The sequence below is a fragment of the Schistocerca nitens genome, chromosome 9, assembly GCF_023898315.1.
Source record: "Schistocerca nitens isolate TAMUIC-IGC-003100 chromosome 9, iqSchNite1.1, whole genome shotgun sequence".
NCBI lineage: Eukaryota > Metazoa > Arthropoda > Insecta > Orthoptera > Acrididae > Schistocerca > Schistocerca nitens.
In genome coordinates, this window is record NC_064622.1 from 211,641,486 (window position 1) to 211,662,855 (window position 21,370).

A 21,370-nucleotide genomic window follows, 5' to 3' on the forward strand; every position below is an offset into this window, starting at 1 on the left:
TTATAGTAAAGCATTTAGGAAGCAAAGTTAAAATTGTAAGGAATGAGTAATGAAACAGGCCAACATATTTTACACATGAGAAAAGATGCTGTGTCGAACCTATCTCTTCTGCCATTGTTCAAGCTAGCTGAAGTATATTCTTCTTGAGCCCCGTTTGCAGACCCCATTATTCAAATTAACTACCATCAAATGACTAGCATTCTCCTCATCTTATAAAGGAACATGTGTATAACGAAATGTACACAGTACCACTCCATTGGTAGAGGCCTGTTATATTCACGGCTCAAGGAAATGAAGCAAAAGCACATGCATCATGACTTTGCGACCAGTCTTCTTTGTAATACATTAAAGATATGAGATCAGAATTCTTGCAACTTCGGTAGTTTCAGCATACAATGTGGATTATCTTCAGCTGGTTACAAATGTATATGTTTGTTTGATCAAATAACTGATACCAAAATATATCACTATCTTTTTTATCGATGTTCCATCATGTTTGATTCCATTAGACCTATCATCCCATCTCGTGTCATATCTCCATTTCTGTTGCGCTCATAACAGTTTTATTTTTCATACATATTGCTCAGTTTACTTTATCCTCCTTAATTGTTCCTGGATATTGTGATAGACTTCTGTTCTTCTTTACATGAGTTCAACATAATATATTTTTCTGTTTGACGACTATTTGTGGCCAGACAATTTGTCAAATATCTTTTACAATAAGAAAATCTTATAGATTTTCTGTCCTTAATCTAATACAGGTTCTCAAAAAACTCTAAGAATGTATGTCAGTGCCCCTAGTCCTCAGACAATAGCACAAACTTTCACCATAGCTTCTAGACACAATCAGAATTAACTTCTCATATCATAGTATGCAGTACATTCAACACACACAATACTGACTGTTCCATTGCCGTACCAAAATAGTATTAACACACATTCAAATTTGTTCTAAGGCAAACAAATATTATGTACACGTATTTGTTTTCATTTTTTTCTTACCTCTTTGTGTTTAACATGTCTACATTTCATATTCTATATATAATTAATTGTCTAAAGAATTATAAATCTGTTATTTTAATGATAACTTTTACTTTCAAAATATTGGTTCTAGTATAAACGAAATGAAATATTACTAAATATGTATTGAGTCATTGCATTGTTTCCAGTTCTGAATGCTTCTCAGTCGGAATGTTTTAAATACATTTGGATGTACGTTTTTAATAGGAACATTAGAAAGTGTTCAAAGGTCAGGGAATAACTCAGCTACTAAGAAAATATAATTTCTTGCAGCAGTATTTAATTCAATAGAAAAACATGTCTTGTGGATATTATGTAGTTCATATGACTAATAAAACTGAGTTCAATATCATTTCCTTTCTTTGTGTTATTTGGAATATCTGATAAGAAACACTCATAACACAATTTGTGAAACAAGATAAAGAAGAACAAATCTGAAATTAACAAGTGCAAAGAATGAAATAGATACAAGGGGCTATTTTTGTAGAAAATAATTCACTTCACTGATAAAAATGTGAACATCTATAAAATTCTCTTTCTTTTCGAGACAAACTACGATTCATGAAATTCTCACACTTTTGAAGACAAGCACCATGACATGATAAGAGTGAATGTATTCTGTTCTGGTAATTAGTTTTCTACTGATGATGTAAATAATGTTAATATCTGAGCTACAGTGTTGTTATTTAAATGTTATATGTCATAGAGAGAGTTTCATATAAGAATACTGCCATTAAAAATTTCGTGAAGTTAACAAAAATGGAAGGTTATTATTATCTGAAATTATTCCTTCCTTGTATACCATACTTATAAGTAATTCTTTCCTCACATTTTTGAATTCGAATAGCAATGGATATTCAAATTATATAGAATCTATCATATGATGTTATTTCCCCTTCTGCATCATAGCTATATAGGATTGTCATGAATAAGTCATGGGCTTAGGTTGAAGTATCATGGTATACATTTTGTCAGCCAGGGTAATGAACACTGTGTACAGTAAAACTTCCATCCCATATTCAAATTAATCTTCTTAAACAATCCACTTAAACAGCTTGGTGTATTGTTCAAATAAAATTTCCATTATTGTCCAAGTTGGCATCAATGGTTGTACCGGTTTCACAGTTAGGCTTGCGTTGGACGCCTGTTCATGTGGCCCAACAATGTGTAGTATGAATAAGACGCATTCACCAACTGTAATGAAAATAACAATATCAGAGAAAATTACGTAGACAATATTTACATATTTTTTCTTACAAAGTAGGTATATCTGTCATTCAAAGCTACTAGTCAGTCTGGTGATCTCTACAAAACCCTATATGTATTCCATTGCTCATACAATATCATGTAACACCATGAAAGTCTCATGTGGCGCATATAGTTTCGATATTTTAGAGAACAAAAATATTTTCAGACATCAGTTTGAGATAAAAGCGTTCATGATGAGTACCTTAAACAAGTGAAATGCCAGAATTTTACAGTATCTAAAGAATCACACAGATATAACAACTACCATCATGTAAGGGTGAGTCACTATTACTTTGTAGAAGAACTCCGGAAGTATGAGAGTAGCTGAAAATTTTGTGGGTCAAATGCTGTATGAGACAACAGGGCCATAATATAACTTTGGTTTTTTGTTGCAAGGTGGGGTCGCGACAGAGATTTAATGGTCAACTTTTCTTTTTTTTAATGGGATGCTATGGTATGTTACTTATTTTCTGATAGCAGCTATCGAGACGAATCCAGTGGTGTGTAACAGTAAGATCTTTGAAGTTCAACAAAGGTCATCTGACTTCGGAGGATCCAGTTATTATTTTATTCCGGTTGTCAAGAATGATCTCTATTCATAATAACTCACAAAAGCTAACTATTTCAATTTCGCTACAAGATAAACTACTTCTAACAGCAACAAACATGCCACGGTCAATCGTATTTAGCCCATCCTTTCCGCATACCGTTAGGCCCTTCACAAAAATTTCTGCTGAGCTTAAGTCCGGCTGTAGCCAGATTTCAAAGCCTGTAACGATTTGACTATCAGTGTTTTCTGCTAGCGCCGGTAGCTCTAGTACTTCCCAAACACAAGTACATACAACTGTTATACGATGGATCCTAGATCTACGTGCTTCCTGCGTTCCACCTGCACCCTTTGAGACTGAAGTCCTTTTCGTGCTTCCTCGAGAGTCTCTAACATAAAAAGCGCCCAGTCCACGCCACACATCTCCTTCCAGCCGCGTTACCGCCTCCTGCGTATAAGTGGCTCTTGATCTATTTAGAGGAACCCGAAACATTACAACCCTATGGAGGAAGTCACGGAAGTTGCAGCCTACACAATCGCAGAACTGTCTGATCCTCTGATTCAGACCCTGCTCTCATCTCTGTACCAGAGGACCGCGATCGGTCCAGTTACCTATGCTGCAAATGCTGAGCTCTGCTTTCATCTCGCAAGAAAGACTGGCAGCCTTTACCTCTTCTCACAGCCGCTCGAAACCAGAGAGTATCTCTTCCGATCCAAAGCGACACAAATTGGTACCGATGTGATCCATCACTTGCAGCTGGGTGCACCCTGTGCTGTTCATGGCATCCGGGAGGATGCGTTCCTATTCCGGTATGAGTCGACCCGGTATGCACACGGAGTGCACGTTGGCTTTCTTCTCTCCTCGGCAGCCATTTCCCTAAGGGCCCCAGAACACGCCTAACATTGGATCTCTTAATTACCCGTATTCGCATCCTCTGTGACTGCCCCAATCTTGGACGCTGAGATGTTTCACCAGCTGCGACATATCACTTTAGGACATGGTGTAGAAAATATATGAGGATGATCATTACTGACTGAAACCGGTCATCGTCAAAAGAATTGATATTGTGATCAAAGACTGGAATAAAAATCATTTGAGAGGTTTCCTCTGAAAGAGGACAGGTGACTATACCTGGCTGACGGACTGTGTCAGCCCCAAATAGCAAATGGAACCTGTCTGTAGACTAACAGAGGAGGCTTATGTCCAGTCCCCCGGGAAGTCTTTCGCAGCTGGCCACGTCCTGAGGCGACCTCCCACTCGACCGCGGGTGATGGGTCAACCTCAATGCGTGCAATAATTTGGCTGGCCACCGGTGAGGACCGATCGGCGGACTCGTGGGTCATGCTGGACGTCCGTTGAATGCCCACAACAGTGAAGCTCATCTACTGAAGCCTCAAGCTGTCTAACCGAAGACAACATGGTCTGCAATTTGGAGCGAAGTGTCACCAACTCGGCTCACATTCGCACGCAGCAATCACAGTCCGTAGCCACGCTGAAGACCGTGCAAAACTACACTACACAGATAAATAAAGGACTATCTACACGCGCTGCAGAACACTGCTGTAGACACTGATAAAAACGCAAGAAGTGTGTATAATAAATTAGATTAAGAAGCAGAGGTTCAATAACACCACACAGGTAAGATTAAAGAATTCGCTCCTGCTGAGGAACTTTTAATACGTCACAAAATCGGTTTACTTTCCGACACAAAAGAAAATGTGAAAACTTTGCTATTAAATATCAAATTAACATTCAGAAATTCGAAAACTAAACAACCAAAGCTTACAGGTGGAACTATGTATTCCACTCTTGGTTAGGAACTTGTAAAAGGTCACAGGAACGGTTACTTCCCTGTCTTGCACGGTGGCTGCTTGTTGCCTGTCTGACAGATGCCAACGAGCGATCACTAGCTTTCAAAACAAACGAACAAACGACTATTGACCCGCGCTACGAGATTCTCCTGTAGACACCGGCGAAAACGACGCTCTTGTGGCCACGCCATTTTGCAGACTCATTGCTCCAACGGACACTTACCGTGAGAAAGGCGGCCCGATTTATGGCGTACAGGTGTCCAGCAGTGAGAACCAGCGGCTTCTGGGCCCGACACATGACGATCCTCAGGACACGTTTGAATCGCGGACTTGCCTCCACCCAAGAGCAGCTGTACGCCGCGGACGATACCGCCTCCGCCTGTGCACAGGTAAACACACGGCCTGGTAGACACCTCCCTAGTGACAACTTACCACCGCACGAACATAGCGTGGAGAATCTCTATCTCAGCTCCTTTGCTGTTAATAAAATAGTGATGTGGTTTTTAACCATTTTCCATTCTCGAAACCAATACGCAGCTTAAAATCTTACATGAGAAACAATTGTTCCAGTCTTGTTTCTCCAATAACTCAATTTTTTGCAGATGACTGTCTGATCAATGGCAAAATACTTCCCATTCAATATACATCCGTGCAATTTCTTACACATTTTAGATGACATCATGAACTGCAGGATAATTTGATATGTTAGTACTAGAGTAGTGTCTACCAGTTTACAATTATTTTAATTAAACATTATCGGGTTTATAGCAGCGTCAAGTAGTTAACTTCTCACGAGTTTTCAGCAGAGTTCTGCTCTACCGTTATCAAGTGGTTGATTGTCGTGTGAGTGCCGCCGCTCTTCTTACATAGCTAGCCGCACCATATACGGCAATATTTTCGTGGCGCGACTACCGCGCCCGCTTTAGCTCCCTAATCATTGGATAAAAGTGTGTACCCAGATGCAATCCACTGTCTTTATTCACGGTGTCTCCCGATATTTTTATCTACACTCCTGGAAATTGAAATAAGAACACCGTGAATTCATTGTCCCAGGAAGGGAAAACTTTATTGACACATTCCTGGGGTCAGATACATCACATGATCACACTGACAGAACCACAGGCACATAGACACAGGCAACAGAGCATGCACAATGTCGGCACTAGTACAGTGTATATCCACCTTTCGCAGCAATGCAGGCTGCTATTCTCCCATGGAGACGATCGTAGAGATGCTGGATGTAATCCTGTGGAACGGCTTGCCATGCCATTTCCACCTGGCGCCTCAGTTGGACCAGCGTTCGTGCTGGACGTGCAGACCGCGTGAGACGACGCTTCATCCAGTCCCAAACATGCTCAATGGGGGACAGATCCGGAGATCTTGCTGGCCAGGGTAGCTGACTTACACCTTCTAGAGCACGTTGGGTGGCACGGGATACATGCGGACGTGCATTGTCCTGTTGGAACAGCAAGTTCCCTTGCCGGTCTAGGAATGGTAGAACGATGGGTTCGATGACGGTTTGGATGTACCGTGCACTATTCAGTGTCCCCTCGACGATCACCAGTGGTGTACGGCCAGTGTAGGAGATCGCTCCCCACACCATGGTGCCGGGTGTTGGCCCTGTGTGCCTCGGTCGTATGCAGTCCTGATTGTGGCGCTCACCTGCACGGCGCCAAACACGCATACGACCATCATTGGCACCAAGGCAGAAGCGACTCTCATCGCTGAAGACGACACGTCTCCATTCGTCCCTCCATTCACGCCTGTCGCGACACCACTGGAGGCGGGCTGCACGATGTTGGGGCGTGAGCGGAAGACGGCCTAACGGTGTGCGGGACCGTAGCCCAGCTTCATGGAGACGGTTGCGAATGGTCCTCGCCGATACCCCAGGAGCAACAGTGTCCCTAATTTGCTGGGAAGTGGCGGTGCGGTCCCCTACGGCACTGCATAGGATCCTACGGTCTTGGCGTGCATCCGTGTGTCGCTGCGGTCCGGTCCCAGGTCGACGGGCACGTGCACCTTCCGCCGACCACTGGCGACAACATCGATGTACTGTGGAGACCTCACGCCCCACGTGTTGAGCAATTCGGCGGTACGTCCACCCGGCCTCCCGCATGCCCACTATACGCCCTCGCTCAAAGTCCGTCAACTGCACATACGGTTCACGTCCACGCTGTCGCGGCATGCTACCAGTGTTAAAGACTGCGATGGAGCTCCGTATGCCACGGCAAACTGGCTGACACTGACGGCGGCGGTGCACAAATGCTGCGCAGCTAGCGCCATTCGATGGCCAACACCGCGGTTCCTGGTGTGTCCGCTGTGCCGTGCGTGTGATCATTGCTTGTACAGCCCTCTCGCAGTGTCCGGAGCAAGTATGGTGGGTCTGACACACCGGTGTCAATGTGTTCTTTTTTCCATTTCCAGGAGTGTATATTGCTTCATTTATTACCCTGTTCCAGAAGCTGTTGGTCCGTGTAATAATAGACCTATCGTTAAAGCAATTCGGAGTCCGTTTTCCAATGAGTGCTCTGCTGCAGCTGATTTTTCTGTGCGGAAACACCTTTTATGTTCCATGCAGCGCTGCACAATAGTGCAGTCAGTCTGACCGACAGACAACTGCCCATCCCTACACGTTCTTTTCTTTATGTACGAAGTGATCTCAGGCCTATTTTGTCTTCATTAGTTGCCTCATCTTCAGGAGCAGGCTAATCTTCCTTGTTATTGAGCAACAGGATGGGAAAGACGCAACCTTCTTCGTGTTTTCTTCGAATGTCTTCTGTTTTCACAGCTTAGACGAAACTCTCTTTCCAAGCATTAATCCCAACTGGCGGAGCCTGGTGTTACAGTGAAACGGACGTGGCATTTTAATTTTAAGTGGTGGCCTGATGCCCTTCCTGTAGCCACCCTGTAACCCCGGTACGGAATCAATGTACCCCAGCTGTCATGGAATAGCGCGAGCGTGTTTCAAATGTCTGCGAATCCTGTAACTTAGGTGGAATGTGGGGACCAGTCCAGTATTCACCTAGCAGGATGTGGAAAACCGCCTAAAAACGATATCCAGGCTGGCCGGCACACCAGCCCTCGTTGCTAGGCCGCCGGGCGCATTCGATTGGGGGCTGGCGCGCCTACCCGAGTCCAGGAAGCAGCTGGTTAGCGCTCTCGGCCAACCTGGCGGGTGCGGCTTAGACAAAACTGATTGCGAAATTTGTCTGTTGTAGTAATCGTTTTCCTGGTAAACTTTACGTGAGTCGCCCATTTCCTTCGGCAGTTTTCGGCGTCTGAGACGGTTTCAGCTCGCTGTACCTAGGTCCCCAGAACAGATCGTTTGTGTGGTGGGTGGCGGTTGCTGGCGGCGTGCAGATACCGATCCGTGTGGGTGGGCTTGCGGTAAACGCCGTAACCAAGACACCCATTGGCATTACGGCTGACAAAGACGCCCAGGAACGCTAAGGAAGCGTCCTTCTCTACCTCCATCGTGAACTTTAAGTGGTCGTGGATGTTGTTGACGTGTTTCAGGAACTCTTTCAGCATTTCATGTCCATGACGCTATTTGACGCAGATATCGTTGACGTAGCGATAAATACAACGTATTTCCGAGGTAGCGATAAGAACAACTAGGCTTTACAGGAGCTGTGCCCAAGGCTGTGTAATCGAAATGCTTCACAAAGGGGTTGACTACAATTGAAACAGTTACTCCCCATCGCCACGCCATCCGCCTGGTTGCAATATTCTCCACTATGTAAAAAAAACGCGATGGCTTCAGAGTATGTTTAAATAAATACACGATGGTGTCATAAAGATGCGGGACAGCAGGTGAATAGTGTCTGTGATGGACACACAGGTGAAGAGGGAACCTCCATGAAAACTGATCATTATATCCCCTTCACCAAGGAGTAGACATCTAATACGATCAATGAAGTCCCCCGTATATCTTATAAGGTGCGCACAATATCCAGTGTGAGTCAAGAGGAGACCGGCCAAGTGTTTTGAAGTCCATAGGTCGGCGATGCGATGGTGCTCACAGTAGGCCTTAAAGATTTTTCCTTCTTGTGTGTCTCTGGCAGACAATACAACGTGGGTGGTCTGGGTGCCAGAGGGAGAAGGTTTTTAATAACACTCTCTTCAACGATAACGTTTGAGAAGCTCCGAGGTGTTTCTCACTATTCCGGTTGCTGGGTGCCGAGGCAGTTTTTATTACGTATCTTGTTCCAGCATCCGTTGTATTTACGCGTCATAGTCAGCCGGTTCCATTAGGATGGCAGCATTTCCCTCTTCAGCTGGCAGGACGACGGTGTGAGCGTCGTTCAGAGAGAATGGAGGGCATCACATTCTAGTCATGTTTGGTGCTGGAGGCTTGGATTTTAACAGAATGCTGCTCTACCAATTTATTCTTTAAATTCACTGGTTAACTTGCGAACTGCTTGTTCAGTATCAATATCTCATCGAAAGGTGCATTCTGGTGAAAAAGCGAAATTTAATCCTTTCTTAAGTGCTGAGATGGCACCCGCGTCGACATTTCTTGCTGTCATGTTAATCACAGTAAGTTATGCAATTTTTAATTCTGCTCCATGTTGTACTAGTGAAAGCCACTGAACTTCCCTTTCTGATTCTCCGTGGCTCTCTGCCTTGAAGATGTTAGCTGTGTCACTGTGGCTGTGTAGAGAATATTGGTGGATATCGCCGCGACAGCATTCATATTACAAACCTTGTGAGAGTTCTTTCATTTCGGCGTGGCAGGTATGTTAGGTCACTTTCAAACACATGGTACGGTATAAAAGATATCATATTTACGCCAGTGACTGTAACACTTCCTTTATTTCACGATTGCAATTTCGGCCTTAGGCCATTCTCAATTGAAGATGCTATATCTATTAGGCCATGTCAACCTAAAATGAGCTGACACATTTATATGTCGTTATCATTACTGTTAAATACAATGGTGACGCTGTTACATAGTGTGAGCACACATATCCGTTTGTCAAAAAACAACATAGTCTGTAGACACTCATGTTAGTTAGCCCATCACTAGTCGCTAGTCACTAGTGCAGACAAAAAAAAAAAAAAAAAAAAAAAAAAAACAGATTTGTGGGCTTTAATTATGAAGTAAATGATATCCGGTAGCGCCTGGTGTCCTCGTTATCTGCTCTTTCTAGAAGAAGTTGTGGAGAGCAACGAATGCAGCATATGGTGTACCTCATTTTGACTTTAGCAACGTCTTGGGAAGGGGCAGGTATCAGTGGAATGATGACCCTGCTTTAAGAAGTAGAACTTTTAGTTTACTCTCATTGGACAGGAACTACAATACATAAGCTTCCTACGCCCAGGCGAAACCAAATTCAGTCGGTAATATGATTGTCACCATCTGTGCATCGATTCTGAGTACTTTCCAACCCTCCTATGTGTGAAGTCTGCCTTCACACACCAACGGTCAATGCGACAAACCCCCATGCGAGGGGCCCGGAATCTATTTCCGGTACCGATAGGGATTTTTCTTTGGAGGGAGAACTGGAACGGTGCACTTAGTCTCGAGATGCCATCTACCTGAGTGAGATATAGGGGCTCTTAGATCGGAACGCCGAACGCCGACAACGGCCAGAGTACGGTGTGCTGACAGCATATAACTCAGCGGTCAGTCTACTATCACGTAGTACTCAGGGCCAGACTGCAGGCCTTCTTTTTCCTCTTTTGCCATGCATAATTAGCTCCAAGGAAGCTACAGAGAGCATTTATTAAAATTTGTGCCAAATAACATTGTTACGCCAGAGCCAAGGTAGCCCCTGTGGGCCGGCAACCGCTAATACACCACAGAGGACTGAGCTCTCTATATCCAAGGCGTACCAAGGCACCATAGTAAACACCAGCTACTTACATACAAGAGAATGGAAACAGACATTCCAAACACTACGTCATGGAGGGGGGGTGAGGAGGGGGGGCTCGAGCCACGGCCTGCAGGAAGTATCACTACGCCAAAACCTGATTGGCTGGAGACAGCTATTTAGGGGCTAGAACCAGCCCCGAAGCTTAGTTCACTCTGGATGCCGACCTCGTGGACTTCGACCACTGAAGATTACTTCGTCCCTGAATTAGACTTTTACTAGTGTGTGTGTGTTACCATAAATCTTTGTGGAAAATTAGGAGACTTTTATACTGACATCGTTATTGTTACTTTTCTTTGTTGTTCAGTCATCAACCTTGTAAATAAAAGTTGTGTTTGTGAAAAATTGCGAATTTTCAGTCACAACAGACATCATCCAATTGAAAAAATTTCTACGTATTTCTTAACGGTTTATTCTTACATTAGATGGGTGCAGCTGTTTGAGTACGAACAACAATCGCCTATTCCTACCGCAGTTAGCCACTCAGCATGTGGTTTTCCCTGCAAAAGTCCACCAGTCATGACGTGTACAGCCCATGACTTCAGAAAAAACGATGACGACTTGGTTACGTCATCGCTACGTAAAAGCTGTCAGTTGTGGAAATGGAATAGCTAACAGGAACAGCTGATCCGTGAAAGTACAGGAGGTGGATCTCTGGCCACACATGGTGAAATACCTGTTGTCACGGGTAGGAGAAGTAGGTATTTTTAGGATGAATCCAGACTACAGGTTCTCCATGCCAAAAGAGTGTCTCTAGCAGTTTAAAAAATTCCGATGCCATCACTCAAAGATAGATTTCAACACACCAATAGACACGTAATGCGTTTCAAACAGAAAAATAAACCATTGGCAAAAGTGACGTGGGACATTTCACATACATAACAATACATCACCAAGACATGCAATCAGTAAAACATTACACTGAAGCTGAACTCCAATCTTGAACTGCACGGCAGTCTGTGTCACTGAGAACTAGTGTAGAGACACACAAATCCATTTCATAGTATTAACTTAGTACCATACTGTGCTCACCTGTTCTGTTACGTTGTGAGCCGCCCAGCAGTAGAGTAAAACCTGGCCGCAAGGAATGGGCATGAAAGCGACACATCTGAATACGGCAGTGAAGTCCTTGCTCTGAAAACAACGATAACAAACTGTCTAATTTAAATTTCCTATTACTCATACAACTGCGTGGAAACAACCGACTGGTACAGTACTGGATCCAATAACACGCGTAGTGACATAAAGGGGTTTGTTACCAACTCAAAACGTAATTATTTAAGAAGAAGTAGGATTAAATTCAAATACATCTTGTTTTTTCTGTTACACAAGTGAATGTTTAGCGTTCCTAATGTGTTTTATCTGAGAAACACTCGCATTGTCTTAAACCCCGACACTCATGAAGTAGATCGAAATACTGTGGGACATTGAAAATTCTGTTTAAGTTTTCTTAATAGTATGAAGGTCGTTAAAACAAGTCCGCTATAAGTTTCAGTAGTGTACATTCTCACTATAACAAGGTAATTTAACGTTACTAAGCCGTGTTTCTCAACACATTTCGTATTGTCTACAACTTAAATACATACGACCTAGGCCTAAACATTCCGGGTTGTATTTATTTCGTAAGTAAAAAAGAGCTTCTCACTGTATTTTATTTTTCCCAGACGACTTTCGCCTTTTCTCACTTTAAAGCATCATTAGTGGGATCTAGGAGGATACGGCTTTGTTACGATATGTGTTATTTGCAGATTATAAAACAGTTAATGTCTCGTTTTTTATGCAAATAAGTGATTACTTACAGTTCTCCGCGTTTTTAGTTGGCATCTGCGTTTCCTCTCATCTTGTCACATCCTGAAAGTCGCACTACAGCTCTATTTACGAAACATAAAGATGTTTTATGTTCCGAAACTTTTCTTCCCACATTTTATCCTGTTTGCCCTTATTGTTATGATGAATTATGTCACTAAGTATAGATATTTGAACGAACAAAACTCGCAATTTCAAGGCGTAACTACTTTCAGTTCTCATCCTCATACTGTTTGGTTTGTTTACGTGCTTAACGAAGTATATGCTGAAAACTAATGTCTACTCATTTCTGTTATGTGTGTGTGTGTGTGTGTGTGTGTGTGTGTGTGTGTATGTGTGTGGAATGTTTGGAGGTATTGGTGTTCAGCTGATTTAAGGTTTGGTTTAAATGTTTTTTTTGGAGAGGTTCATGGACAAGTGAGTGGGTAGCGGTTGGGAGGTATTAATACTATTATGATAAGGTGAAAAGTCGTCTGGGAGAAATAAAATACAGTGTAGCAAGAGAAGACGTTTTTTACTTACCACACAAATATTTCTGTGCTTACTGCAGAGAATGGTCACCCAAACGAACTCGTTTCAGGGTTATAAATATTTAAAAACGTAACCAAACTATCTCGGTAATACGAAATCTCTAAAACAGAAGTAACTTTCATTCTTCCATCATATCTCTAAATCAGTACCAAAGTCATCGGCAACAGCGCAAAACACATAGTGTCGTATATGTTTACGTACAGCCAACCTCGAACCTCGACGAACTTGAGATACTCTTTACAGTTCAATTTAACTCTTTATTCGAAACTGACCGTGAATGGCCAAAGAGGGATCTGATATAGGTTCGTAAGAAGGGCGGTTTGTTGCCAATGTTGTAGGAAATACTTTTACAAGGGGGGTGGGGGCGGGGAGGGGGGGGGAAGATGGAGTTGGCAGTGAGGAGAACGTCTGGAAAACTCTCTCTTGAAACTACAGAGCATTCAGTAGGGACATTTCGATTGAAGATTAGAAAAAAAAACTTTTCCAGCTGGAGGACGCAAGTAAGAAAGTGCTTTGGGGAGAGAGAGGGATGGAGGTGGCTTTGGAATTGGTAGCTGGATGGAAGATAACGAGACAGGGAAAGCCCGGTGCTACGTTTAGTATCAACACGAAAAGTACGTGTCTATCACTGCCAGAGTTACGTGGAGAAGCGTCTCTGGTACGACTAGAAGCAGGGAATGTGCAGCACAGTTCAACCGAGTTCACGTTGCCTAGGAATGAGCAGTGTTACACAGTAGCCGTGGGCGAGGTGTAGGCCATCAGCTACAGGAATTATTAGGGTCAGCGTGCCAGGCCACTAGCATTTCAATTCCAAATGCAGGGCTAAGGAAAATGATAGAGGACTTAGGGCTTTTGCGTCAGGATTTTTCGAAGAAGGAGCAGGTAGTGATAGTGGATTGGACAGTAAACAGTTATTACAGGCATGGGGCATCAGGAACAACTACCAACATTAGTTACTTAGAAGTGGTTGCGTGACTTAATACAGTCAAGGCCTCAAGTATAGACTGTATAACAAGACACGTTCCTTTCAGAGTATGCTGATACACTACATCCATCCTAAGTAACCTTATACAACCACCCGCTCGTCGACATATACGTACCCAAGGACTGAGAAGTGGCAGAACTCTAACCAATACGCAAGAAATGAAACGGGATAATCTGGAGGACGATTTTCAGACATATACTGTGATCTAACATTATGAGTTACCTCAAAGGAAGCAACTTATTGACAAACAACTGACATAGATTCAGGGAACATCTGTCTTCCGAAACACACCTAACTACATATTTCCTTTGACGAAGAAAAGAGTGCTGTCGACAAGGGACGTCAAAATGATTCCTAAATTCTAGATTTCCAGAAGGATTTGAAGGAGTTCCTCATGAGAGACTTCTAATTAAACGGTGTGCCTATAGATTATTGTGTCAGTTGCATAATTGGATTCGTGATTTTCACTCAAAATGAATAATCAACGAAAGGATAACGTTCTACGAGTCGGGGTGTGGAATGTCAGAAGCTTAAACGTGGCAGGGAGACTAGAAAATCTGAAAAGGTAAATTCAAAGGCTCAGTCTAGACATAATAGGGGTCAGTGAAGTGAAATGGAAAGAAGCATAGGATTGCTGGTCTGATGGGTATAGGGTAATATCAACAGCAGCAAAAAAGGGCATAACGGCAGTAGGATTCGTTATGAATTAGAAGGTAGGGCAGAGAGTGTTTCTGTGAAGAGTTCAGTGATAGGGTTGTTCTTGTCAGAATCGACAGCCAACCAACACCGACAACGATAGTTCAGGTATACAAGCCGACGTCGAAAGCTAAGTACATAAAGTATGTAACGATATTGAAAGGGTAAGACAGTACGTAAAAGGCGATGAAAATCAAATAGTCATGGGGGACTGCAATGTAATTGTAGGGGAAGGAGTACAAGAAAAGGTTAGAGGAGAGTAAAGGCTTGGGACAAGGACTGAGAGAGGAGAAAGGCTGAGTTCTGTAACAAATTTCAGCTAGTAATAGCCTATATTCTGTTCAAGAATTGCAAGAGGAGGACGTGTACTCCGAAAAGGCAGCGTGATACGAGAAGATTTCAGTTATATTACATCATGGTCAGACAGAAACTCCGAAAACAGATACTGGATTGTAAGGCGTACCCAGGAACAGATATAGACTCAGATCACAATATAGTAGTGATAAAGAGTAGGGTGAAGTTTAAACAATTAGTCAGGACGAATCTAACGGTAAAGAAGTGCGATACGGCAGTACTAAGGAATGACGAGATACGCTTGAAGATATCTTAGGCTGTAGATACAGCAATAAGAAATAGTAGGCAGTATAGTTGAAGAGGAATGAACTTCTCTAAAAAGGGTCATCGCAGACGTTCGAAAGAAAAACAAAGGTACAAAGAAGATAACTGCGAAGAAACCATGGGTAACAGAAGAAATACTTCAATTGATCGACGAAAGGAGGAAGTACAAAAATGTTCATGGAAACAGGAATACAGAAATGCAAGTCGCTGAGGAATGAAATAAAGACTGATGACCTCAGAAGTTAAGTCGCATAGTGCTCAGAGCCATTTGAATGAAATAAACACGAAGTGCCGGGATGCTAAGACGAAACTGGTACATGAAAAATTTGAAAAAATCAAAAAAGAAATGATTGTCAGAAGGACAGACTCAGTATACAGGAAAGACAAAACAACCTTCGGTGACATTAAAAGTAAGGGTGGTAACATTAAGTGTGCAATGAGAATTCCACTGCCAAATGTAGAGGAGAGAGTGGACAGGTGGAAATAATACATTGAAAGCCACTATGAAGGGGAAGATTTGTCTGATGTGATAGAAGAGGAAACAGGAGTCGATTTAGAGCACATGGTGATCCAGTATTAGTATCGAAATTTAAGAGAGCTTTGGAGGACTTCAATAAGGCATAAGGGATAGCTAACTTTCCTTCAGAATTTCTCAAATCATTGGTGGAAGTGTAAACAATACGGCTATTCACGTTGGTGTGTAGAATGTATGAGTCTGGCGACATTCCATCTAACTTCCGGGAAAATATTATCCAGACAATTCCGAAAACTGCAAGAGCTGACAAGTACGAGAATTATCGCACAATCAGCTTAACGGTTCACTCATCCAAGTTGCTATCAGGAATAATGTACAAAAGAATTGTAAAAAATTTGAGGATATGCTAGATGACTATCAGTTTGGCTTTAGAAAAGTAAATGCACAACAGAGGCAATTCTGACGTTGCAGTTGATAATGGAACCAAGACTAAAGGAAAATCAAGACACGTTTATAGGATTTGTCTACCTGGAAGAACGTTCGACAACGTAAACTGGTACAAGATGTTCGAAATTATGAGAAAAATATGCGTAAGTTGTAGGGAGAGACAGGTAATATACAACATGCACAAGAGCCAAGAGGTAATAATAAGAGTGGACGACTAAGAATGAAGTGCTCGGGTTAAGAAGAGGCAAGACAGAGATGCAGTCTTCCGCCCTTACTGTTGAAGCTGTACATCGAAGAAGGAATAACGGAAATGAAAAAAGATTCAAAAGTGGGATTAAAATTAAGGATGAAAGAATTTCAATGAAAAGATTCACTGATGACATTGCTGCCTCAGTGAAAGTGGGAAAGAATTACAGGATCTTCTGAATCAAATGAAAAGTCTAATGAATGCAGAATATGGACTGAGAGTAAGTCGAAGAAAGACGAAAGTAATGAGAAATAGCAGATATGAGAACAGCGAGAAGCTCAATACCAGAATAGGTGATCATGAAGTAGACGAATTCTGCTACCTAGGCAGCTAAGTAACCCAAGACGGACGACGCACAGAGGTCATCAAAAGCAGACTAGCACTGGCAAAAAGGGCATTCAAGAGAAGTATATTAGTATCAAACGTAGACCTTAATTTGAGGAATAAATTTCTGAGAATATAAGTCTGGAGCACAGCATTGTATGGTAGTGAAACCTCGACTGCATTTGAGATGTGGTAAAAAGTGAAATGATCGTGTGGCATTGTTTTTCTGGAGGCCCCGTTCGGGGAAACTCGGCCGCCGGGTGCAAGTCTGATTTCAGGTGACGCCATATTGGGCGTCTTGAACATCGGTGATGATGATAACACTACTCCCAGTCCACAGGCGTAGAAAATCTCCAACCCGGCCAGGAATCTAACCCGGACCCACTGCATGGTAGGCAAGCACATTACCACTCAGCTAACAAGCGGACTGAGATATGAAGTTACAGACGAATGTTGAATACTGGGTGGAATGCTACGGTAATAAATTAGGAGGTTCTGTGCAGAATCGGAGAGTAAAGTAACGTATGGATAACTCTGACAAGGAGAAGAGACAGGACGATGGGACGTCTGTTAAGACACCAGGTAGTGACTTTCTTGGTACTAGACGGAGCTGTAGAGGGCAAAAACTGTAGAGGTAGGAAGAGATTGGAATACATCCAGTAAATGATTGAGGTCGTAGTTTGCAACTGCTACTCTGAGATGAAGAGGTTGGCACAGGAGAGGAATTCGTTGCGGACCACATCAAAAAAGTTTGAAGAATGATGGGTAAAAAAAAGTATATCATCAGATGATCAAAACCAATTGCAGATTGCTGTAGGCAGCATGTGAGCATGATGGTAAGTGTGGCAATTGACGGTAACTAATGAACAATCTGAAATCATCCACATGAATACAAAAAGGAATACGTTAACTTTTGGTTACACGAAAAATTCAAAAGGGTCTTAGGATTTTTAATTCAACTGAATGAATAGGGATTCCAACTACGAATAACCTAAATTAATGCTGTCGGGAAAGCAAACAAAAGACTGCGATTTATTGGCAGAAAATTTTGAAAATACAGTAGGTCTACGATAGAGACTGCTTACATAACGGTCGTCCGTCATCTTCTGGACTATTTCTGTGCACCTGTGCGGTGTAGGATCCACATTAGAATTAGCGAAGGACGTCTAAAAAGTTCAAACAAGGGCCGCTCGTTTTGTATTAACACGAAACACGAGAGAGAATATCACGGATGTGATACACGAATTCGGTTGCAGTCATTAAAAGAAAGGCGTTTTCCGCTGTGGCATGATCTTCTCACGAAATTTCAGTCACCATGTTTGTCCTTATAGTGTGAAAGTTGGTCCACATCTACAGAGGGAGACATGATCATCATAATAAAGTAAGAGAAATCAGAGCTTGCACGGAAAAATGTAACTGTCTGACTGCCCTGCAGGCTGTTCGAGAGCGGAACAGTAGAGAAGTAGACAGAAGGTGGTTCGAAGAACCTTCTGCCGGGCAGTTAACAGTGAACTGCACAGCAGTCATGTGGATGTAGGTACGAGGTAGATGGTGACCTGGACAACATAGCATTCCTGTCTCTTGGAACCAACGTAAGGGTCATGATCGGCCACACCTTAATAGCGCTGTGAGTTGGATTAATCTGGGGTTAGGGACGGCAGTGATGGGGACCGACTTTGCGCATGTTGCTCTGATGTCCGTCTGGACTGTCAATAGATGTGGTTTCACTAGGCTTCGCTTACACCTAACCAGAACTGGGAACGGAAGATTGGTACATCCGAATCATGAAAGTATAGGGGGTGGATCTCGGGCCACACATGATCAAATATCTCTTGTCACAGTCGGATAAATCCAGACCAAACATTCCCTGTGCATAAAGAGTACTTCTAGCAGTTTAAAAAATTCTGAAACAGTCATTCACAAGACGGAATCCAACACACAAAATGACAAACACAATATTTCATAACAAATAGGAACCACTGAAGAAAGTAGCACGGATATCTCATATACTTAACAATACTTCACCACCACTGGCCATCAATAAAAACTTCAACAGCTTGAAAACGAGCTCCAAACTTTGAACTGTTTGTGTCACTAAGCATTGATGTAGGGACGCAGAAATCAAACACATAGTATTATCTTTCAATGAAAGAATAGCCTCATATTGTAGGACTAATTCAAAGACCAGAGGGCGAGGTATTTATTGAAGAAACAGAAAACAGTTCAAATCAAGAGACGATATTAGTGTATTAATTGAATACAAACACTTTGAAGTATCACCTGTTGTACTAAAAGGGCTCGATAACACTAAGAAATCAATCACTTTTTGTGTGTATCGATCTTTCTGTGATTGTTTGGACACTTGTTTCCATAATTAAGAGAATTTATAGATGACGTCTGAAGTAAGAAAGTCAACATAATTTGTGAGGCGACATAAACATAAACACAAATATCATAAATGAAACTAGTATAACCATCCTAAATATTCTTCAGAGATTTGGCATGTCCCTGATGGTCAGTAGTGCAATAAGGCTTACTACAGTAACTGTGTTAGTAAATATCAACATAACCGCAAACACGGACAGGGAAAAGTGTGATGTAGCTGTAGAAACTCTTGCAGTGTCAGAACAGTTCTTTTGAATAATAACACTGAAATCTGGCAAGGACAACTTTCCTAAACTGCAAGCTTACAAAAGACATTTATCAGAAATCAAAATACAAGATTTTTCCAAAGAACTAGCAAAATAAAAGTGGGATGAGGTGTACAGAGAAACCAATGTAAATGTGAAATCGACTAAATTTTCAGCTTTATTTAAACTGAACTTTGAGAAAGCATTTCCCCTAGTATCCACATAAATATCAATGTCTCACAAAACATGTAGATAACAACAGGTTTTAATAAGTCCACGCTGATCTTTAGGTGGCTCAGTTTCATGCAAATGTCATAATGAGCTGGAATTCTTAAAATTCTGTCATAGGGACAAAACTTTTTGTATGAAGGGTGCTGATTGCTACAATAGAATCATTTAATTACAAAATAATTTGCAAAGCAGAAAATAGAAGCCCAGCAATCCAGGATATCATAAAAAAGGAAATTGGGAGACACAAACAAAGACATAATAATGTATGTATGAGGGAGGGGGAAGAAGTAATAAACGACCCACACCATCTAGCAAAATATGTGAATGAGCATTTTTCAATTACTGTAGAGCTGTTAAAGCAAAAATTCCCAAAAGTCGAACATAACACCCCCACATAATTAAGCAGTAAGTTTAATGATATTATTACCTACCTAAGAGTAGGAAGTCAGTGGAACTGTACAAAAATTAAAAAATAAAACTTCTGTAGCACAAATTGAAGTATGCGTGTATGTACAGTAAGAATGCATAGAGAGCACACAAGCTCCCTTAACAAACATAACAAATGAATCCTTCACACCAGAGAAATTTCCAGAGCATTTAAAATGGGCAAGAGTTGTATCTCTGCTAAAGAGAGGTAATTTAGAAAATAGTTTCAAGAGCGTAAGCGAAACTGTTTAATTAGATGCAGATAGCGCCTATAAAGAGTCTGTAGCAAATGCAAAATTTCTGTGAATGAATATTGATTCTTACTTGGTGTGACACATAAAAATTCTTGTAAACAGGATGTCATCAGAATGTTATGCCCTGTTACATTAACCTTTTTCATTGTTAAGCAAGTATTGTACACTAGGTACAACCAAATCAGGTAGCACTGTTTTAAACAGGGTGGTTTTGCTTTCAGGACAGTGGAGGCTCCAATATTCAGCCAGCCACGCTGATTTAGGTCTTCTGTGGTTTCCCTAAATTACTTCAGGTAAATAATGGGGTGGTTCCTAATATAAGGCCATGGCCGACTATCTGTCACACCCTTATCCACTAGGCCTGTAAGTCTCTGGATATCTGTATGTGTGAATTACTTTAGTTTCTGTTACCTAACATTTTTGTTGTTCTTAAATTGTAATACCAACAAAGTATCATTGTAAAAGAGATGTAAAGACGAATAAAACTACGACAACTACCACTATTACAACTACTGTTAAAACAGCAACTTCACGATGACGGCATGGAACATATCTGGTGTAAGATGTAGTATATGCTTGGGTGCGCAAATGATTAGCATTCAGCGCAGTCGCACAAAGCCGGTATGAGTAAAGTCATCTGCATTCTGTATACTAAGAAAGATGATGCAGAGGATTTCTCAATCCGAAACCACTAGTCAGTATTGACTGGTGTAAGAAGGAAAGCGTCTCCCAGCCTGATGATGTCAGGATCGTGACCTATCGGGACAATGGATTATCGTACCACCATATTGTTGCTGGCATTGGTCAGGATACCACGAATGCTATGCGAAACTAGAATCGATGGGTTCACTAGAATCAATGGGTTCAGTAGGGCCATTATCAATGTCATGCAGGAGTTCAACTGCTCCATGCGACTAGCACTCCATAGGATAATGTACTGTTCGCTCGCCTGTGTGGAATCGCACAGCCACATTACTTATCTTGAGTTAGCGAATGTGATTATATGTTGAAAGCGTCCATACCGGTGAGCTAATCCCGTGGTCTAGGAGTAGCGCCTCTGAGGATGTTTCGAACCCAGTTACTGCTTAATTATAAAATACAAATAATTAACAATGGTGGCGGAAGATTTTGGATGAGGGGTGTTACTTTATATACCCCTACATTATTTAAGCCCTCATATGTTTGACCATTATGTTT

General features: G+C 42.0%; 1 protein-coding gene across 1 annotated transcript in view; it reads right to left on the reverse strand.

Annotated features, from left to right (window-relative positions):
• Positions 1-2,145: 2,145 nt before the first annotated feature.
• The window catches only part of LOC126204125 (odorant receptor 43a-like), a 52,464-nt gene continuing 33,239 nt past the window's right edge, over positions 2,146-21,370 (reverse strand). Inside the window, exons 3-5 of the mRNA XM_049938539.1 lie at positions 11,536-11,637; positions 4,851-5,006; positions 2,146-2,214 (exon numbers count right to left, since the gene is read on the reverse strand). Coding sequence (XP_049794496.1) covers positions 2,146-2,214; positions 4,851-5,006; positions 11,536-11,637 — 327 coding nt within the window. The remainder of the gene's footprint in view (positions 2,215-4,850; positions 5,007-11,535; positions 11,638-21,370) is intronic.